The sequence below is a fragment of the Rhamphochromis longiceps genome, linkage group LG12 (assembly GCF_057381845.1).
Source record: "Rhamphochromis longiceps isolate RC_006_pf linkage group LG12, R_longiceps_female_GT1.1, whole genome shotgun sequence".
In the NCBI taxonomy this organism is placed as follows: Eukaryota; Metazoa; Chordata; class Actinopteri; order Cichliformes; family Cichlidae; genus Rhamphochromis; species Rhamphochromis longiceps.
This window is the reverse complement of record NC_140568.1, coordinates 26,332,905-26,353,497: the sequence shown is the minus strand read 5'-3', so window position 1 is coordinate 26,353,497 and position 20,593 is coordinate 26,332,905. Positions and strand designations below refer to the sequence as shown.

The window sequence follows — 20,593 nt, the reverse complement described above, 5'->3', positions numbered from 1 at the left end:
TTTGACAAGTTCTAACAGTTTATTCAAATAAACTCAAATACATTACAGAATAAGAAGTTATATAAAAGTAAAATATTATAAGTCTGCTGAGACATTAGTTGAGGGAAAATGTCATAATTTGTTCAGTTGAGCTAAAAGGAGTATTAAGTGTTTATATAGTTCGGTCTTTGGAAAACTCAGTGGGTGTGTTAATACTGATCAGAGGAGTCGTTAAACTAAGGCATCAGGTTTAGATGCGTCATGGTTTACCATAGGGCACAAAAGGCCAACAGCAGTATATGCACACATAATATGGGAGTCCAGGCTTCCTGATTTTGCCTTTAAAGGAAAACGTTGGAATGACAATGTGCATGTTTCCCTAGCAAACTTTGCATTAATTGATGCTGTGAGGTCCAGTCTGTGAGTTGAGCTGAGGCTCTGGGAAGGGAGACAAGTCAGGCATGGGGCTGTCTGGATCCCGCTCCATGCTTTGGTCTGGTTCAGGCAGGGCTTCCCTCGAATATTCTGCATACCACTCCTTAAGAAACAACACAGAAAAGACCAACACATCATGATAGTCCAAGTCCTGACATGGTATTCAGGATTACATCTTTAGTTTCTTACCTGTATCTCCTCCTCGTACATTTTCATGCTGAGGTCGCTCTTCGTCCTAGACCTGCGACCTAGGTACACTAAAGACGAGTGCTGCGCACAACAAATCAGGAGTAAAAATTAATTAGAGGGACTTAAAGAGCAGAAGAAGACGACTTCTTGCTGTTTGCGTGTGTTCTTACCCCACTTTTGTCCATAGTCTGTAAGACTCCCTGGAGAGAGCTGAGGGAAGACGATCCTGGGCACATCTGTTTGTACAGCTCGAGAGCGGCGAGAACGTCATCACGACTCACCTCTACTTCAAACACGATCCCATTCTCATCTACAGCGTGTACAAACACATTTAATTTAGATCCTGGCTAACAACTCTTAACCTGCATACAATCTCACACACACTCAAACCCACCCTCTGGATTTTCTAGCGGTTCCCGGTTCTTGCGACTGTAGTTCATGCGGAACACAAATGCATCTAAAATGAACGCCACGATAATGGTCATCACCACCTGCACAGACAAAACATTGTATGCAATATGGTTACATTCCCACACACTGATTCTTCAGTAGATTATGCAGAGGACAACATTAAAGTAAGACTACACAGGCTCCTCAGGGCAGGATAGAAACATTGAAAAAGGAAAAAAAAAAGGCTTCAATTTGTCTCAGATATGCAAAACCTCTGAGTTTTGTTTTGTTCCTCTGTTCGCATTCCTACTCACCATTGTAACTATATAAAAAGTCATGAAGTACAGACGGCTCCAGTGGCTCGTCATAGACGTCACTCCTTCCTGTGAAAGAGCAAAAAGCAGTCAGACACCCGACGATCTGTGCTCAGGCTGCCGAGTGGCGACAGATTTTGAACCACAGATAATCTCACCATAGTGATGTACCAGTTGTTGACCACGGTCAGTTCAAACAGAGTCACTGGAGATAAACAAAAAATGAGTAAATGTTTTTAAAATTCTAGAAAACATAACGCACATGAACACACAACAGATGTAGATAATATACAAAGACAGAATTTTGACAAAAAGGAAAAAGGGATTATTACCAAAGCTACTGAGGATGTTGTTGAAGTTATTGAGATAATAGTAGCCCTCTTCCAGCACTGTTTTGTTGCCTTGTGTGTTGTTGATCAGTCTGTAGGAATCGGCCACTGTGCTCGTACTGAGAGGGAGAGAAAAAAGGAAGAATAAATTAATGAAGTAATGAATCGCCAATGGAGAGACACGACTACTCACTTGCAGCAGTTGGGGTAAACCACATCTGCAAAGAACTCCATTCCCACAATAGCAAAGGAATAGTAGAAGATGATTAATGTCAACCCTAGACTGGCCATCCTGGGGAAGAGCTCAAACATGGTGTCTAAAACATTACGATACCTCTGCTTTATCTTAAATAACCTGCAAAAGGCAACACACAGAAATTTGAATGTAAAATTAATTACTATTGCCATTATGTGCATATATGCTGTCACGTTAAAGGAGATTGAAAATCATACCTTAGCAGCTGAAGCGGTCTGAGAATTACAATAAAGTAGAACGGCTCCTTATCGAAGGCAAGAGCAATGAGGCCCAAGAAGGCAAAAACCGTCACAGAGAAGTCAAACCTGGACGGAAGAGCACAATGAGGATTACCAGCAAAAGCAGAGAAACAGGGTTTCATATCAGCTCAGAGGTATTTCTGTGATTTTCTTTTAAATATAAGTAGGCCTACTGAAAAACAACATGTCACGTTTAATTATTAAAGATTCCTAAAATTTCCACACTCAAATGGAGTCTGTTGATTTAGACATTGTTTGTGTTTAACAGAGTGCACAGTTTGAGTTTTGGATGCAGCACAGATTTGTGTTTTCAATGTGTGTTACTCACAGATTCCACCCAGAGCTGAAATAGGCAACTGGCCCCAAACCTGATATTTTCAATAACACTTCTACACCATAAACTGAAAGTGGAAGGACAGACACACAGTGTAAACGACTGTAATTAATCCTCGACACCTTATGACATTTTAATACTATCTGGACTTTCTATGTGGGGTGCAGGGTTTGGGTGGGGAGGGTGCCATGCAGCCTACTTACTGGTCAGAAAAACAATGTAACTCCAGGGAACCAATTTGGACCAGGAAAATCCACCTGCAAGAGGAGAGGAAGGTAAAACACCTGGAGTATTGGAACACATGCCTTAGTACTGTGCAAGTACTGTGCAAAAGTCTTGGGGCATTTTTTTAAATATATTGCCAGGAAATTAAGCGCAGTTATTCACTGGAACATGTTTTACAAATGGCTGTAGACACTCACTGTTGTACTTCTTTTCTGACTTCCTCTGTACATACTGACAATGATTTGACCAAAAATGTCAAATTTGTGTTCTTCAATCTATCAGACACATTTTCCACTGATTCAGTCCAGTTCTTGTGTAATTTGGCAAACCTCAGCGTTTTCTTCCCATTTCCCTTCCTCAAGAATGGCTTCTTGACAGCCACCCTTCCACTGAGACCTTTTCTGATGAGGCTTCAGTGAACAGTAGATGGATCGACTGAACGGCCAGATGCATCTCTCGGGGTCCTGCATCAGGTCTTTGCTGAATTTCTTTCAATTTCTTAAGGACATGACTTTCAGATGTTGTTCATTTGTGCTGTTTTTCATAGATTCAACTATAGAAATGGAAACAAGTTATCCCTTTCTACATCAGGGTGCTAGTAATAATATGCCTAAAGATAGAATATTAATAATTATTATTTTTCTGCTTAGTTGTCTTTTATGTGTAGACACAACACTGGTTCATCCCTTGAGTTAGGGGCCTTTTTTTATCATTGAATGAGTCATAGGTCAGAGTTAAGCGGTTTATCAAACAACAAAAACATTCCACTGAAAACAGTCAGGGATGAGGACTGGCCTAAGTAAAAAAGCAGCCAATGTCGAAAGAAAAACTTTTAAAGACCTCCAGAAAGAATGGAGAACTATTGCTCAAAACCAATTTAAAATGACAAGAAAGTCTGGCTCCTTTAAGGCAAAATATCAAGATATGAGGGGTTCGTGACTTTTGCACAGTACTGCAGATTACGGTTAAAGATCTTACTATTCAGCTGGTACGTCTCCACAAGGATCCAAACACCGTTGATGGCCACCACCACATCTACAGTCACAAAAAAACTTTGATAAGAGACTTTGATCAGTATCACTGATAGCAGCTGGGAGAAGATCAATGATTACACTTACACATAGTATACTGAAAGGCCTTTGACTTCACAAGCAAATGGATACCTAATAAATTGGAGAGGAAAGTATCCACAATAAGGGATCAAGAGCCAATCTTATTTTGCCTGACAACAGAAGAAAAGAGAGAAAGAGAACTTTCCTTTGAAAATGAGGAAGGCTGTGTGTGGAAGATCATCAAACCAGTGTTCTCCACTGCGACGTGCCTAAACAACACACAGATTGACAGTAAATGTATATTTGAATCAACCAGAGGAGCACAAAAATAGAGCAGCTACACAGCAGAAATGTCAGGCTAATTACCTTCCATTTAAGGCCAGTGACCTCATAGAACTTATAAAAGTCCTGCAGGCTGCAACAGAACACACCACCATTAAATCAGTGACAAAGCAAATCAATGTAAAAGGATTTTCATTCTGAGAAGTGGAAGAGAGACAGTTACCTGAGCATGGGAGCCCCTGATGTGTTAAGAGCTTTGTAAGTGAGGAATCGGTCTCTTGCAGACATGCGTGGTCTGTAAAAACGCATCAGACCATCGAACTGCTTCAGAGACACACCCATCGGTCTCTGTGTAACACAGAGAAACATAAGAAAAGCTTAAGAAAACACCTGACAGTGTTAAAGAAAAAGGAAAGACATGTTACAAATAATAATAATAATGATAATAAAAAAAACAAAAAAAACAGGCCTACCTGACGGCTAACTAACAGCTGAAAGGCATGGTCGATAGCAGAGCGTTTGTGAAGCAAGAGAGATTTAAACTTCATTTTCTCAACATCATTAAATGTATCAAACACGACCGCCAGGAGCTGGAGAGGGGGGCACAGACGGCGATGATGAGTAACTGGGAAAACTTCAAGCCGTGTGTATTTTCAATAGGACTCAAAGACATCTCAGAAATTGTGAAAAAAAACAAGCTTCTTCTACCAGGTTCATGATAAAGTAGAGCTCGATAGAGAGGTATACAATGAAGAAAACACAGGACCAGCGGTTCTTGGAGTATGCTGGCATCATCACATCAGGGAAACTACAAAAGTGAAAGAGAGATGTCATCAGATGCAGACCGAGTCATAAGATGCAAAAAAACCCAAAAAACTGTGGAAGCAGATTAAGCAAAAGTGGTAAAAGGATTTATGAGAAGCTCTAAACGTGGTGAGCACTGCTTACATGCCCCATGTGTAAAGATAACCAAGCGGCAGTAGTACGTGTATTGCCGTGCTTACTTTGCTGTGGTCAGCAGCACAAACAGGCTGACAAGGCTGTTCTCCATAGTGTTGAAGTACTGTGGTGAGAGGATAGGGTTCAAGACAGGAAATATGACCAGACACAAAACTGGCACAAAGAGAAGAACCACCCAAATCCCTGAAATGACATAACTCAAACAAACTCTTGTAAGTGAGATGGAAGACTCAACATACCGGATCAGAGGTGTTCGTGGAGAAGAGACAGAAGCCTGGAGGACACAAAGAGCTAATCAAATACAAACATTAACAAAAACAGCTTTCTTCATGAGGCGTTTCCTCTGCTTGAATAAACAAGTTTAACAAATAGAGGACAGAAAATAATCAAAGTGTTTCTTTATGCACTCTTACCAAGAATAGCAAATATAACCATGAAGAAAAGCAGCAGCAGGAGGATGTCAATAAAAGGCGGGAGAGACTGGAAGATCTGACGCAAGTTTCTGATTGGATGAAAGAAACCTCGTCAGTGACAACTGCCTTGTGGGTGGCCACAATAGAAAACAAAAGAACTTCTCAGAAACATTTGTTAGTAAGATAGATGGAGCTGAAATCTCACTGAGTTTGTAGGTTTGTAAAGCCAGACAAAATTAAACAGAGTTGAGTCACCGTTTTCTTTCATATGACAAGACTTTTGCTTGGAGCCCGGGCGGGGACGACTAGTCTCTCTGTTCCCGCTAGTATTTTCCAGTATGCAAGTCAAATGTGTGCTCAATCAAAAATGTAATGTCTATTTTGTGGCAATGTCTTGGGCCAGACTGAATCTGTGTGTGTGTGTGAGTGTGTAGGTCATTATTTACCTGCGCACAGCACCACAATATCTACAGTCCACCAGGAATATTGGTCTGAGCGCTCTGGTCACTCGCATGTGAGAAGTTTGTCGGATCAGAACCACTATGGCCTCCACAAACTGTACCAGTAACACACACGTCTGTGCAAAGAGAGAAGACAACATGTACAGTGTAGGATAATGAAAGCTGAATCCCAAACTATAACATCAGATCTGCAGATAGCAAAGTTTAATCGCCTTTCTTCAGACTAATCCCTAATTTAGACGTCTGTTGGGAATCTTTGTATCACCTACGTAAGTGGTCAACGTCGTTGCTCACATTTATGCTTGTGTGTGTGTGGTGTGTTACATGTTAATTAGCGTGTGGTCCTGTCCCGATGTTTTATACGCGATGGTAACTGATAGAAAAAAAATTAAGTGCTGCAAATGTTTTTCCCTCTTGGGTCCTCGCTTTTTGTTGTGCTCAGTTCGTGTGTGTGTGTGTGTGTGTGTGTGTGTGTGTGTGTGTGTGTGTGTGTGTGTGTGTGTGTGTGTGTGTGTGTGTGTGTGTGTGTGTGTCTTTTCCCCAGAAGCAAACATATCTGTCCCTCTGTTTTCCCATTTTTTTGTACATTCCCTCATTTGAAGTCATCTGAGATTATTAGTAGATACAACTATGGTATGAATTTGAAAAACCCAGTTGACTTTCTTTTTGAGTTATCATATTCACGAGGTTTTTTAGAAAACATGACCTCTGACCGTAACTGAGATCCACACAATGTAACAGCAACCCGACTGCCACACACACACACGCACAATAATTATGAAATTATTAACATGTAACAGTTACCTTAACCATTGTCCTCTTGTGCCGTATGAAGGTGTGGAAGCCTAACCAGCGGAGTTTCATGCATAGCTCAAATGCCACCATAACCAAAGCCAGCAGCTCCAGCGTGGCGTGGACCTGAATGACATCAAATACACAAGTTATAAAGGAAACTAGCCACTCATTAGTCATTTTGTTAGGTACACCTATTAAACTGCACATCAACACAAGTCTTTAATGAGCCAATCACATGACATATCACATGGTGTTTAGGCATGTCAAGGGAACCTGCTGGTAGAACTGGTGTACACAACATGAAAGCATGGATCCCTCCTGTTTTGGGGTTATGATTCATGATGCTAGTGGTGTAATGAGAGATATTTTCTAGGCACACTTTGGGCCCCTTAGTACCAACGGAGCATCCTTTAAACAAACCAAATTGTTGCTAATCATTTGGATGGCTTTATGACCACATTGTGCCCATCTTCTGATGGCTGCTTCTAGCAGGACAACACACCATGTCACAAAACTAATCTCAAACTGAGACAGAGAATTCACTGTCCTCAAATGGCCTCCACAGTCACCAGATTTCAATCAGAGCCCCTTTGGGATGAACTGGAGATTCTCATCACGGATGTGCAGCCAACAAATCTGCAGCAACCGTGTGATTCTATCATGTCTATGAGCAATTTTTCCTGCACCTTGATGAATCTGCAGAATTAGTACAGTTCTGAAGAGGAAAAGGGTCCAACCCAGTGTTACCAAGATGTAAATTAGAAAGTGGCCTGCGACTGTAAGGTAAAGTTGTGTTATTAGTTCATATTAGTATGTTAGCGAGTAGAGATTCACTCACATAGACATCCAGGCGCAGTGAGGGTACAGCAGGAGCCTCGCACAGTGAGAGCATCAGCAGCAGCAGGCCTGTCAGCAGCTCCATCATGTAGAACAGGTGGTTGTGCGCAAACAGGTACGCCGCAAGTGCCTTTGGGTTTCGAGGGTGAGTGAAGAACTTATCATTGTTCTCTCCTTCCTACACAGAAAATGTAAAAGTTACACATTTGTGCATACAAGTTGGCAAAAGTGATGGATGGATGGATATGAACGTTTCTAATTTTTTAAACAGCTTTAATTCCCAGAGTGTTTTTTTTTTAAATTGGTTTTTCAATTTTTTTCTTCCACGGGAGACATAACAGAAAATGTTTTTCTGCACTTAATTTAAACTGAGCAGAACTCAACATTCAGACCAACGATGTAAAAAGAACTTCTCAAAGGCATACAAATGCACAAGTGTGCTTACGGTTATTTGTACTTTGCAGCTCTTCCAATGATTTAAACCAGGCCAACCAAATCTAGGAGCCACTGCCAATTTTAGAAAGTAAAACATTCAGACATTGATAAGAGACACACAGATAAATATTGATTGACAGCAGCTTTCTTGTCTGATTTATCAGTGTTTATGAGTTTGTTCTTTGACATTAATTTTGCACTGGTTGGATATTCAAACATATAGTGAGAAAGAGAGAGACTTTAAAACAGGAATTTATTTGTAATAAAGATTGCTTCTTTCCCTAAAAAGAAAATTAAAAGCAAACCGACCAGTACTGGCCAACTTGGCATCTCCATCGTATCAGTTCAAAGGTTTTACAAATCAATAATCTACATTCTGTTGAATGTGTCGATACCATTATAAAAGTCAGATTTTTGCATAAACGCTGTGTATAAATCAACAAATCTGCCAATAATCAACCAATAAAATCAGTCGGGTAGAATTTTTACACCAATTGTGGCTTTTTAAAATACAGTTACAAAACCTTATGAGGTTATGTTTTTGTATCAGCAACAAGACAAAAACCCCATTTTTGGCAAAAAGTTCCTTTCATGTACATCAACACTGCCTTTGTATTTTATTTTGCACAGTTTTGCATGTTTATAGATTTATAACATCCTGCAGCTTTTCAGGATGTAAATATAGCTCACGGGGAGAGGACAAGGTCTAACTATCTTTAACTAATACAGTGTAGAAGGTATAATAAAACTATAATGTGATCATGTGAATGAGTGCATACACTAATAAATGCAGCAATGCTCTGGTTGTAAATACCTGCAGGTAGATGGCTGCCTCTTGGTAGTTCATCTCCCAGCTTTGTCGCAAGGACACATTTTGGGATCTGTAGTTTTGTGGGCCAGGTGTTGAGATCACAGCGTTGTTAACTACGTCATAACTGCCTCCTCCATCTGGAAGACAAGACTTAATTGTGAGTGTTCTCATACACCCCTTATTTATGTGAGTCACACAAAGGGGTATCCGCCTACCAATGCATTCTAGTTCTAGCTGTAAGGCAAAGGATGAAGTCACTACAGGGCTCTCGATATGCGACTGATCTTCACGGAAACCAGCTGCCTGTGTGTGCGAACTCTCCATTTGTCAGTCTGGATTCATCAGCTGTGTGACGGTATTAACATCCCTTACTTCCAAGGACCAAGTGTACATGTGTGTCCCAGTCACAGTATGCTGGTCTCGTTCCAGCATCAATACACATCTGGAGATACAGATGGCCAGACATTCCACACAGACCTGATGCAAACAACAGAAACCAAGTCACAAGTGGATCCGGATGAAATCCTTACAGATCCGGAAATATCCCGGAGATCAAAAGGACTCTGGAGAGCAGACCCCTTTTAAAATGATCACAGATGCTCTTGAGGTTCTGCACTTGTAGTTCTTTGAGAATCAGTTGCTTGTTTTGGAACAAAAGTCACACAGAAGAGTGATATTACATTTTTTGCCAGACTGAAAAATTACCTCCTCCTGACTCTGTGGCACAACGTGAACCTTGATCCCAGTGCTGCCAGTCAGTAATAAAGTGTGCTTTCAATCACATCACATTTGCTATTAAGCCTCTGTCATACCACAAACAGGATGCAGGCACGAGACAGAAAAACCACAAAAGGAACTGATTTTGCAATACCAGACGACAGCGAGTGACTAACTTTGGAAGACACGAAACTCCTATGTTAGGGCTTAAAACACATAAACATAATATCGTATAAATTAAGTCAAGTGACCAAGATAAAATCCAGACAAAGTCAGTATTCAAACTCAAGCCTGGTCCCAGGTTCTTCCTCAAACAAAGCTGTCCCTCCATGCGGCTTTCTGCAGCTGCATACTTTACTCTGGCGCAAGTCTGTTGGGGTACTCTTCCCACACACTGTACATCACATATTTTCTCTTCGGGCACGACTCCTTAGAATCCAACGTGCTGCAGGTCACAGATGTTTTCTATCCACCATGACAGCAGCAGACTGAGCTGAAACGAGAAGCTTAAGTTCCAATCCAGTGGCAGCCTACCCGTTACTCTGACAGAAGTACACCCATCGTCTGCTGTGTGCCACTCCGACCACGCATTTGTTTGAGAACAATAATACGTTTGAAGCTCCCAGTCAATAACACAGTGACGTCAGGCTCACATAAACAGATCCAGCAGTCATGTCTACTTGTCCCAGAAAAATAAAGGGTCCGGAACATGGGCAATAAAAACTAAATTCCTCACTTCTATCCAAGCATGTGATTTGTCACTCAAGTGATAAGAGGCAGCTTTATTTCATAGAGTCCAGGTTCATACTCCCTCTATTTCCAGAAGGCTTTGGCAGCAAGCAGGCAAGAACAGCAGGACTTGTCCCACTTGTACACCACTCCCATATATGACAGAAAAAACACTCCTCTCCTCTTCCTGTTCATGCCAGAGCTAGAGAAAATGATACTCACTCACACACACGCACACACACACACAAACACACGCTACTCATATGCACCGGGGAGGGGCTGAGGGGCACACAGTTCTAAGCTGAGCCAGCAGTTTTTCAGATGGGTCATTTTGTAGCTTATATGTGAGGAAAACAAAGGCAGCAGGATTACTATGTCAAGCAGATGCACAGATACTCATACATGCTCCACCCACACGTGATCCCAGAGCCTGGTGGACAATCTGTTTTCTCCATTCAAACAGCAGAGCCTGGATGTGCAACATATATGCAGCTGACTGTCAACATTACAGCGCTTCTGACTGCACCAGTGCATTATGGTAAGTTAAAAAAACAACATTAACTCCATCTATAAACAGCTATAATAAAATAAACAGTTTATGCAAACGCTCCTCTCTGAATACTGTAGTGTACAGTAAAAACAACCATCAGAGTTCAATACTCAGCTGACATTTTATCTGGACTACCTTTAGAAAAGTATTGATCGAACTGTATTTGTTTAAATACCTGGTGTCAACCATCCAAAGCGATAAACAGCGGCACAAGAGAGATGAAGAAGAGAGTGCAGGCAAGGTGGAGTGGTTGGAGACAAGTGCCAGGGGTGGTTTGTGACAGAAGGACATACTGCTGAGTTATAAGAAATACTGTTTGCAGAAAGTCATCGCCTTATTTGTCTGATTAGAAGAGAACAGAACATACTGGAGTTTTCTGCCCCATCTCAGCAGGAGCAGATAAACAGGGAGCCAAGGTCGTAGCTTAGGCGCCGTGTGAGAGAAAGCATGTGATTGTTTAGGCTTTTATGATTAGGTGGGGGCCACTAGAGGCTATAAGAGTTTGATCAATGCTCCACCATTTTGAGATCTGATGCTGTCTGCGTACGGTGTCCATCTCCCACGCGTGTGATCATTAAAATCATCGTTTGAATCAACCCGGCCGGACCAGTGTTGTTATTGTGGTTTTTCCTCTTTCTCCATCCCCAATATTTGAATCCGTAACAGTTTACAAAATGATAGTGAGACCTGCTGCAATGTACAGTTTGGAAATAGTGGCTGTGACAAAAAAACAGAAGGCAGAGCTGGAGGTGGCAGAGTTTTGATTAGGAGTCACCAGAATGGACAGGATTAGAGATGAGTATATCAGAGGGACAGATCAGGCGGTGGGCTTAGGAGACAAACTTCAAGGGGCAAGGTACAGTGGAGAGATAGTGGATGTATTTAACAAAGGATCCTGAACATGGAGCTGCCAGGCAGGTGAAAAGGAGGAAGAGCACAGAGAAGATTCAAGGGTGTAGACAAAAAGAGAGGGTTGCCGGGACAAAGGAGGATGTAGGAATAGGGTGAGATAGAGGGAGATAATCTGCTGTGGTGACCTATGAAGTGAGCAGCCAAAAGAAGAAGAAGCAGACTGAACCTGTACAGAAGTAGTGATTTAACTTATTGAATCTTAGAAACTTGGGTGTGTTGTAATTTTGACCCTAATAGTGTATTTAAAATGTTGGGGGTGAACGAACCCCCAACACCACAGCCTTCTTAAAGGTGGGGATTATTACACAGGTGTTACACAGGAGTGCATTAGTTTTGGCCGGGTGTGCTTTCTCAATGGGATCTGTGTATTACTTGTATGTCTACTGCGACAGCATTACAGTAGAGACACCAAACCACTTCCCCCGATCATGTTCCTTTCCTTGGTGTACATGTACATTGTTTGCATTGCTTGACTACAGAGGTATGTGATGATATCACTGTATAGACTTACTTTCGTCTCCTCTTTCAGGCTCCTCGCTGAGCAGACCACTATTTGCTTCGTCCCAGGTTAAGATGAGAGGCACATCGTCGTCAGTCTCCATGCTAGCTAGCAGATAAACAGACTGCAACCTGCTTGGAATTCCACCTTTTTGTCAGACTTAATCACAGCTACCTAACAGCTAAATAAGTGTAAGGTTTTCTCCGCAAACAGCAGTAGAACTGCACATCTTGTTGAGGACGGACGGCAGGGTTAGATATTAGCAGACAAACCGAACAGTTTCTATCCTGTGTTATATGCAAGTTCAAATATCGATAGTAGAATAGTCAAAAACAGGCTCTAGCGCCTTTTACAGTATGCTACACAGACATGGGGTTGGGGAGCTTACAGATTTGGTGTCTTCCTTGTCACAAATATCTATCTCCGATTTAACTGTCTCGCTGTCACGCAGGCTAATAAGCTGTCCGTCTGGGTCGATCGCGGCAGCACCATTTCCGCACAGCTACACAACTAATTTGATTACACATAGAACGGATAACCACTCACAGCTAATTGACGTCTAGCTTTATCTTTTTGAGAGCAACATTATGTACAAGAACGACGCCGCAAAAACTCTAGAGATACCTACAACTTATGGGCAGAACTGGATAAACAAACTTTTACGACACTAGCAGCAGTTAACGGCAGGCTAAGTAAGTGACCATGCATATTTCCAAAGTAAAAGTCGGCAATTTTAACACATCATAGTATATTAATTTAAAGCTAATACCTGTATGAATTTGTTTGAAATGTGGTAAAGTATTCATATATATGTGTGTGTATATTTTGTCAACATAAGCAATCTGTAATATGATCCAATGCTGAAGCGGTAAATGGCTATTTGGTATCCTAGCAACAGGAAAACAAATAAAACCCATACACTTACTGAGAGACGTCTACAGGTATGTAGCTTAGCTAACTTTGTATATTACACAACTAAAGTAAAAGCTGCTTATGTGCCACAAGCAAACAAAAACCGAGAACAACCTTTTCATTTTTTTAATTTACGATGTGTAGTTTAGAGCGTTTAGTACTCACAGTACTATAGATACTTAACTGGCTCGCTAATAAGAAAATTAATTTACCAGGTATAAAATAAAACCGATACAGTACTTCACAAAGAGCCCGTGACTTTAGACTAAAACTGAGATAGAAAAGTAACTTCTCTTATGTGTAAAATACATTGTCAGACAAGTTTTGTTTAAGCGATTTCTTGATTCAGCAGGTCTGACAGTAATCTGACAAGTTAGTGAAAGTAAACTGAGCTTTCCAAAAATGTTTTAATCACATGATTACATACTTTTTTGTCCCTTAATAAATTAAGTCATCATTTAACAATTGCATTTTTTTTATTTAGTCTGGTTGTCTTTGTCTAATATTAAAATTAGTTTTCTGATTTAACACAAGTAAGTGTGACATATAGAGTAAAGTGAAATATACGAACTCGTGCTAAATTCATTCATAGAACACACTGCCTTTATCAAAAGCTAAGACACTGTAGACAAAACCAGACTTCTTTTTTTTTTTTTCCCAGTCGAAGCCACTGAGTGTTGACATGTCTGAAGATTGGTTTGCATTGCTGCCAAACAGCCAGTCAGAAGATGGTTGCTTGGTACAGAGCAAGCACCTCTCTAGTGAGGCTCATATTATTTTAAGTACACTTGAAAACTGCATCAGTAAAATTGAGACCGCAGCAGCTCTGCCCGCTCTCCTCCACCTTAACAGTAAGTCTGAGATTGTTGACAAGGACTTGAGCAAGGCACTTGAAAAACATCGGATTTTAGTGGAAAGACTGGAGAAACTAAAAAGTCTCAAACAGGAGTCCGCTGAAGAACAAATAAGAGATGCCAGGATCGGAGGAGAGAAGGAGAGAGCTCAGCTTGGGAATGATCTCAAGAACTCTGTCAGGGATATTCTCCGTTATTGCCGAGCCCATTCAGATGGCATTATTGGCTTGAGGGCGGAACTAGATATAAAAATAGAGGAAAAGGAGTACAAATTAATTAAAGGATTAAAGGTGCTTCATAGCCACATGGTAGAAAAGTTTCTGATCAGCCCGGACGAGGAGCTACAGCTCATCACAAAGCAGAAAGAGTTTTCATCCTCTGCAAAAGATCTGGAGAAAAATATTTCACTGGAGGAAGAAGAAGTAGCTAAAGCTATACAGCAAGTAGATGCTGAGGTAAGGTGTCAAGGCCTTTTCATTAGCAGCTAGAGAAGCAGAATCTTCATTTTTTTCCATCTTCTCACCTCCTATCCATTGCTTTTGACATCACAGATTTCCCAGAAAGAGAACACAATCAAACACTTGGAAAGTTTGCTGCAGGCGTGCAGCCCTCAAGAAGGTGATGTGTCAGATGATAACATGTCGCCTTTTGAAGACAAACAGGTGCAGGCACACATTCAGGTGTCAAAGCTGAAGCAGGACCGTTTACAGCAGGAAATTGATCAACTGAAAATTCAGCTCAAAAATGTTGTGCTTGAGAACAGACAGGCTGAGAGATTACTCCAAGAGGTACGTTTAGTGTAACAATAAGGTTTCATGTTTTACTTGTGGTAGTGTATTTGGTTTTCATTAAACTCATGTTCACTGTTCTTGTTTTTTGGCAGAAAAATGAAAAGATGCAAGGGAAAATTGACTCCTTAATCCAAAAGTTTGACAACGAAATAGGAGAAATCCAGGTACAAACATTCCACTGCAAAGTACCAGAAATAGTCTGTAAAATATTAACATGGGGTCTTTCTACAAACTTATTACTCATTACTATATTCAGAATATGTCCCTAAAATATTATGTTAAGGTTATCACAGTTGCACAGTATGTGACACCTCACAATAAACTGGGTAAACTGTATGCCACAGTATCCTGGCTAATCCATGCAAAGTTGTGACATTTACTGTATTTACAGTACAGTACCAGCTCAATATTAATACGTGACAGCCCTCTACACTTAATGACAAGTTTTGACACCTAAGGTTATATCAATAAAGATGTAGTTTGATGACCATTAGAATAGGTTCCTGTATAGAGAACAATCCCAGTCAGTTTGTTCAGGAAGCAGGCCCGAAACCACTCAGTTCAGAAAAGAAAAACAATGGTTACCCCTAGTAAGCATCCAATGGGGAAAGTGTTTACACGTTTAATTTTCAATTTTACACATAAAACTTATATTTATTCTATGAGCTCATTGTAATTGGCAGCTGGTTCTTATATATAACGTTTCTACTTGAGCACTCAAAACAACTTAGGTTCATAATCTTGCCCAAGGATACTGTGGCATACATGATCTGCTCTATCACAGCATATAAAATAACATCCAAGTTTCTATGCTTCAAAATCCAGAACTGTTGTATTTACTCTTGTATAACATCTGGAAATAAAGGTGTTGTCCTGGGTTTTCTTTTAGGTCATTCTTACCTTTTTATGTCCTTAGTAAATTAAGGATGCTCAGTGTCAGTGAAAGCATTTCTTATATTTTCACCACTTTTCTGTTTTTTCTTCACTCCACAACCATATCCACTGCCATCTCCCTCTTCTCCACTTTTGACACAACACACCCCCAATGCCACAATCACCTTTCTCAGGCCAAACTGGAGGTGAATGAAAATGCTTATGAAATGGAGGACAATGAGCGGAAGAAGTTTGAGAAACCCTTTTCTACCCTGGAGATGGAGTACAATCAGATCCAGGAGAGGAGGCGGCTGGCTGAAGAGAAGAGACAGGAGGAGATCAGAGAGCTGGAGTTGAAGACCAAAGCTGCCATTCTGATCCAGGCCTGGTGGAGAGGCTACAGCGTTCGCAAGGCCTTAAAGAACAAGGCCAAAAGGGACAAAGGAAAGGGCAAAGGCAAGAAGACCAAATAAACCATGCCTTATTGCATCAGTGTTTCTTTGCCAAGACACACTCCTCTTGTAGAGTGTGAATGTTGTTTTCTTTTTAAATGAAGTATTTATGTTTCCAGCAAGTATTTCCTGTTTTGTGTGTTGAGTAGTTTCTGTGGCTCTGTGTTACTTATAAAAACAAAAACATTCTGAGTTGATGTTGTCAACATCATTAGAGTCATTAGACTGAAAAAACACCAGATAGAGTAGCATTTTTATTTGTCAATGTCAGCAAAAAAGAGTTTGGCAGTTTGGATGTGAATTCAGCTCTGCATGGGTGTGTTTGATTGACTTCTGTTAACACATCTGTAGTTCTTTTGCAGCAAATGTCCACCACATGTAAACTCCACTTTTCACTGGAAACACGTGAAATCAGCCAAATCACCGATCACCTCAGTATAAGAGCTGCTGTTGAATCTAAAGGCCATAGGGGGGCAGTGCAGACCCCTGTGTGCTGAATGATGTACATTACATTGTTGTTATTTGGTAGTCATAAACAGAAAGCAGGGAGTGAACTGTTAGGTTTTGTATTGTTGATTGTCAACCTATCAGAACCCCTGGTATTGCATATTTATTGTTTAACCCATCAATCTAGCCTTTCTCTTCCTAATTATCCTTATTCTGGACTGGTTGCCAATCTGACACAGGGCTAACACAGAGAGATAGGCATCCATTCACACTCACATTCACACCTATGAGAGAACCCACGCAAACATGGGGAGAACATGCAAACTCCACACAGAAATGCCCCAGCTTCACTCACTGTGAGGTAACAGTGCTTAAAATCTAAAAAGCTGTTACACTTCCCACTAGATTCACATCAGAATTATTAGTCAAGCTCCAGTCATTATTTCTATTGGTTCTATTGGTTCCACACTGAAATCAGTATGTGTATTAAGGTACACTGTGAAGTTATTAGAGTACTCGCCAATATTTAGGTTTCACAGTGTAAGATAAGTCACAAGAATCTTAATACAAGTTCACTGCCTTTAACTCTAAAGTTCAGTGAACTCAGGACTAAATTTAAATGAACTGTTCAATGATAATTATGTGGATTTATAGGTAAACAAAGGAAATTTACTTAAAGGGGTTTTGTTTGTTTGTTTGTTTTACATTCAGCTGTGTCCAGGATTTCTTCTTTTTTTAAACATGTTTTTTGTCTGCATCCTTTTCAAGATAGTTTCCTGTTTCTCTGTCATTCATAGCTACACCTCCCTCTCATTTCACAGTATCTTCACATCTTACACCTCATTCCAAAGACGTTTAAGGTCACCATCCTGATCTGTCTCAATCCAAGTATTTTCTCTGCTGTATGTTGAACGTAGTTCTACTTTTTCTTGTTCATTATACAGGTGATCTGATTCAAGAAGCAGACTAGACATGTGGTGTACCTAATGGTCACTGATTAAAGTTTGATCCAGGATTATACCTGGTTAGTTCAGAGTAAGTTTTCTCCAGCTGTGAAACCAGGACAGCTGATTGTTCTTAGAGTCCTCCAGACTCAGCTTTGGTTTACTCTGAACATCTTGTGCGTTGTTTCTCTGATAGAGCATCTGCATGTCTTCATACTGTAACACACATTAGTGTGTATCCCCCAAAACAAATGTCGCCATCTGCTCAAATCACATTAAAAGGGTTTTTTGCTTTTGTCAGAGGCAACTCATCTGAAACAAAAGCCATCCCTGTTAGTATGATTATTGTAACTTTTTTTGATTAAAAAGAAAATAGGAAGAAGCAGTAAGATAACCTATTTTAGACAACAGTATGTATATTAAAGTAGTGTTTCTACTGTTTAGGCCATCTTTGAGAGATGAGTCAAGATTTAGAGCAGCCAGCCATAACAACCAAACAATGTTCGGGAGTTTTGGAGCCTTTTTAAAAGTGTAAACGTTTGGGAGCTTTGGAAATGGCATGTTTTGAAAACAACAGATTAGTAATTAGAAAAATATTTTTATGACAGACACTTTGTTTGGTTGTTAGAAAACATCTTTGACTTCCACACAGTCACAGCATGTGAAAGATTTAGAATTGAGTTGCATAGTAACATGTAGTTTGTTACATTCAGAACATATAAGGTACTTACAGAAACCTTTGTGTTAAATTATGCACCAAGTTGAGTTACTTAGTCAAAACAAATGAATGATTTAAGCTAATAATTATCCAAGTGTCTTGCAAAAATATCCCATGTCTTCTTCTTCTTCTTCTTCTTCTTCTTCTTCTTCTTCTTCTTCTTCTTCTTCTTCTTCTTCTTGTTATTACATGAGGCCTATGTCCTGTTGTATCCCATCCCAAAGGTGCTCTATTGGATTGAGATCTGATGACTGCGGAGGCTATTTGCATACAGTAAATTCATTTTCATGTCCAAGAAACCAATTTAAGATTCTTTTTAAACTTATAAAGATTTAAAAAGATGCTCAGCTGCTACTAATGGGAACAAAGTTTTCCCCCAAACCATTACACAACCTACACACCCTGATCTGTTGACATAAGGAAGATGGATTCCTCTTTTCTTTTCATGTTTATGCCAAATTCTGATGAGTCTCGCCAGACAAGTCTGTGTTTTTCCAGTCTTCTATGTATTGTCCGATTTTTGTGAGACTGTGTGCGTTATAGCCCCTGTTTCCAGTTCTTACTGACTAGAGTGGCACCCAGTGTAGTCTTATCTCAAGTCTCTCAAGCCTGTTCCATTCACTGTGCTAAGATGATTTTCTGCATGCCTTGGTTGTTACCAGTACTTATAGGAGTTAGTACTGTTTCCTTCCTATCAGCTCAAAGCAGTCTAGATCTCATCTGAGCTCTGGCATAAAAGAGGATTTATTTTTCTGAGAGACCTGCTGCTCACTGCATATTTTCTGTTTGGAAACAACAACTATACTGCATTCAAAGTCACTTAAGTCACATTTCTTCTCAATTCTGATGCTTGAACTTCAACAGATCATCTTGAAAATGTCTACATGCCTATGAGTAGTGAATTGCTCTCATGTGATTGCACCTAATTATGTAATGTGCCTAATGAAGTGGCTGTGAGTGAACATTAACCAATTGGTGCTTGCATAACTAAAGAGTGTAATTTAGGATCATATAAATTTTATTAGGCACAGTATGCTGTTACTTGTTGTACTCTTAAACAGCCTCAGTTCTCATAGGCATGGATTCATGAGTTTCTGTTTCCTGTTGTCATATTACATCCCATCATTTCTGTTCATTCATCATCTGCACTCTCGTACCAGTAATATGCAGTTCTACCACACTCAAAAAGTGTCTTATGGATTCAGATCAAATGACTGAAAAGAGTTGGATGTGGTCTCGAGACCATTTTTACGTGGTCTTGGTCTTGTCTTGGTCTCAACGGACTTTGGTCTTGGTCTTGTCTTGGTCTCGGATTCCTCGGTCTTGTTTTGGTCTCGTTGTCTCAGTCTTGCTGTCTTGGATCGACACACAACGTAACGTTCGATAATGTGTCATGCGCAAAAGCACCAGCTCTAAGAGCCGTGCTTAGAGAGCGCTTTGTAGTGAATCAGAAGAGTCGACTCCCATTGAGCGAGAGCCGGCTCCTCACTTAATTTCCTTTTGCTGCTCAGCTGTCACACAGTGGCTCAGCTATGCTCCAATTCCCTCCATATTGTGGCCAATCACATGCGAGGATATAGGATAATATCATTATATGAAAAACAGAGGGTGAGAGACGCGACAGTCAAGTGGAGCGTGTGTCTGTCTACTTAGTAAGTGAGGGAGACAGTAGACAGCGGTGAGGAGGGCTGTGCGAGTGCATTGCAAAAACAGATAAATATGCCTGACACCTGTAAACGAAGCAGCATCTGGCTGCAGTTTAAAGACTTTTTTGTCTCGGTCTCGTCTCGACTTTGTCTTGGTCTTGACTCTGTCTGTCTTGGTCTTGGTCTAGGCGGTCTTGACTACAAGTCTACTGAAAAGGCAAATTAAGCAAAATGGCCTCACTGTCATGTTCATGAAACCAGTTGGAGATGGCTTTTTTTTAATGGACTATTACAAGATGGTAAACTGTGGCAATAAAAGCACCTACGCTAACTTTCAAACACTAACTACCATGAAAACACTCCTCATATCATTACACCAGCAGCAGCTGCCTGGACTGTTGACTCATGGCAGGTTGGGTCCATGATGTTCTTCTCTGAGCTCACCATCTGCACGCCTCAGGCCAAAGACAGATTTTTTTAATCCAAGCTTTTTCCACTCTTTAGCAGTTCAGTTTTTCAGAGCATGTGCACACGTTCTCCTCTAACCTCTCATCAACATAACTTATCCATGTGAAGAATTGCCGCTCACTGGATGTTTGACATTTTTAAGAGCTACCTATCACAGGGCGTGAGGTGAGGTATACCTCGAGCAAATCAACAGAAAGATGTACAGGCACACACTTTAAAAATAAATGCAGAATCCTAACATGCATGTTTTTGAACTGAGGAAGGAAGCTGGAGTAGCCAGGGAATCCACATAAACACAAGGAAACTTACAAATTCCACACAGAAAGGTAGGCTCAGATGCAGAAC

The 20,593-nt window shown here is 40.5% G+C and overlaps 2 protein-coding genes across 4 annotated transcripts; one reads left to right on the top strand and one right to left on the bottom strand.

Moving 5' to 3' along the window:
- Positions 1-6: 6 nt before the first annotated feature.
- On the bottom strand, positions 7-12,795 carry tpcn1 (two pore segment channel 1). Of its 2 annotated transcripts, XM_085425414.1 has the most exons (26): positions 12,156-12,794; positions 8,740-8,873; positions 7,492-7,668; positions 6,663-6,776; positions 5,844-5,974; positions 5,398-5,486; positions 5,224-5,258; positions 5,029-5,087; positions 4,733-4,832; positions 4,498-4,614; positions 4,248-4,372; positions 4,109-4,157; positions 3,950-4,011; positions 3,809-3,855; positions 3,669-3,725; positions 2,669-2,722; positions 2,460-2,532; positions 2,090-2,197; positions 1,830-1,991; positions 1,640-1,755; positions 1,466-1,512; positions 1,308-1,376; positions 998-1,094; positions 774-913; positions 604-684; positions 7-517 (listed from the first exon to the last, which is right to left on the bottom strand). In XM_085425414.1, the coding sequence occupies exons 1-26, from the start codon at positions 12,244-12,246 to the stop codon at positions 374-376; spliced, it is 2,478 nt and encodes an 825-aa protein (XP_085281540.1). In that variant the 5' UTR covers positions 12,247-12,794; the 3' UTR covers positions 7-373. The 2 variants fall into 2 exon arrangements, with proteins under 2 accessions (XP_085281540.1, XP_085281542.1); XM_085425416.1 differs by lacking the exon at positions 1,830-1,991 and having other exon boundaries at positions 12,156-12,795.
- Positions 12,796-12,913: 118 nt separating this feature from the next.
- On the top strand, positions 12,914-17,749 carry drc10 (dynein regulatory complex subunit 10). 2 transcript variants are annotated; one of them, XM_085425421.1, is made up of 5 exons: positions 12,914-13,084; positions 13,717-14,364; positions 14,461-14,697; positions 14,793-14,864; positions 15,768-17,749. In XM_085425421.1, exons 1-5 carry the CDS (start codon positions 13,016-13,018, stop codon positions 16,044-16,046), a joined length of 1,305 nt encoding a protein of 434 aa, XP_085281547.1. In that variant the 5' UTR covers positions 12,914-13,015; the 3' UTR covers positions 16,047-17,749. The 2 variants fall into 2 exon arrangements, with proteins under 2 accessions (XP_085281547.1, XP_085281545.1); XM_085425419.1 differs by lacking the exon at positions 12,914-13,084 and having other exon boundaries at positions 13,240-14,364.
- Positions 17,750-20,593: the final 2,844 nt, after the last annotated feature.

Coding starts and splice junctions, on each gene's coding strand:
- tpcn1 (XM_085425414.1), bottom strand. CDS start 12,246: ATGGAGACTGACGACGATGTGCCTCTCATCTTAACCTGGGACGAAGCA. Junction 6,777..7,491: donor CACTGCGCCTGGATGTCTAT/GTGAGTGAATCT, acceptor GATGTCATTCAG/GTCCACGCCACGCTGGAGCT. Junction 1,756..1,829: donor GTTTACCCCAACTGCTGCAA/GTGAGTAGTCGT, acceptor TCTCCCTCTCAG/TACGAGCACAGTGGCCGATT.
- drc10 (XM_085425421.1), top strand. CDS start 13,016: ATGGCTATTTGGTATCCTAGCAACAGGAAAACAAATAAAACCCATACA. Junction 14,365..14,460: donor TACAGCAAGTAGATGCTGAG/GTAAGGTGTCAA, acceptor TTGACATCACAG/ATTTCCCAGAAAGAGAACAC. Junction 14,698..14,792: donor CTGAGAGATTACTCCAAGAG/GTACGTTTAGTG, acceptor GTTTTTTGGCAG/AAAAATGAAAAGATGCAAGG.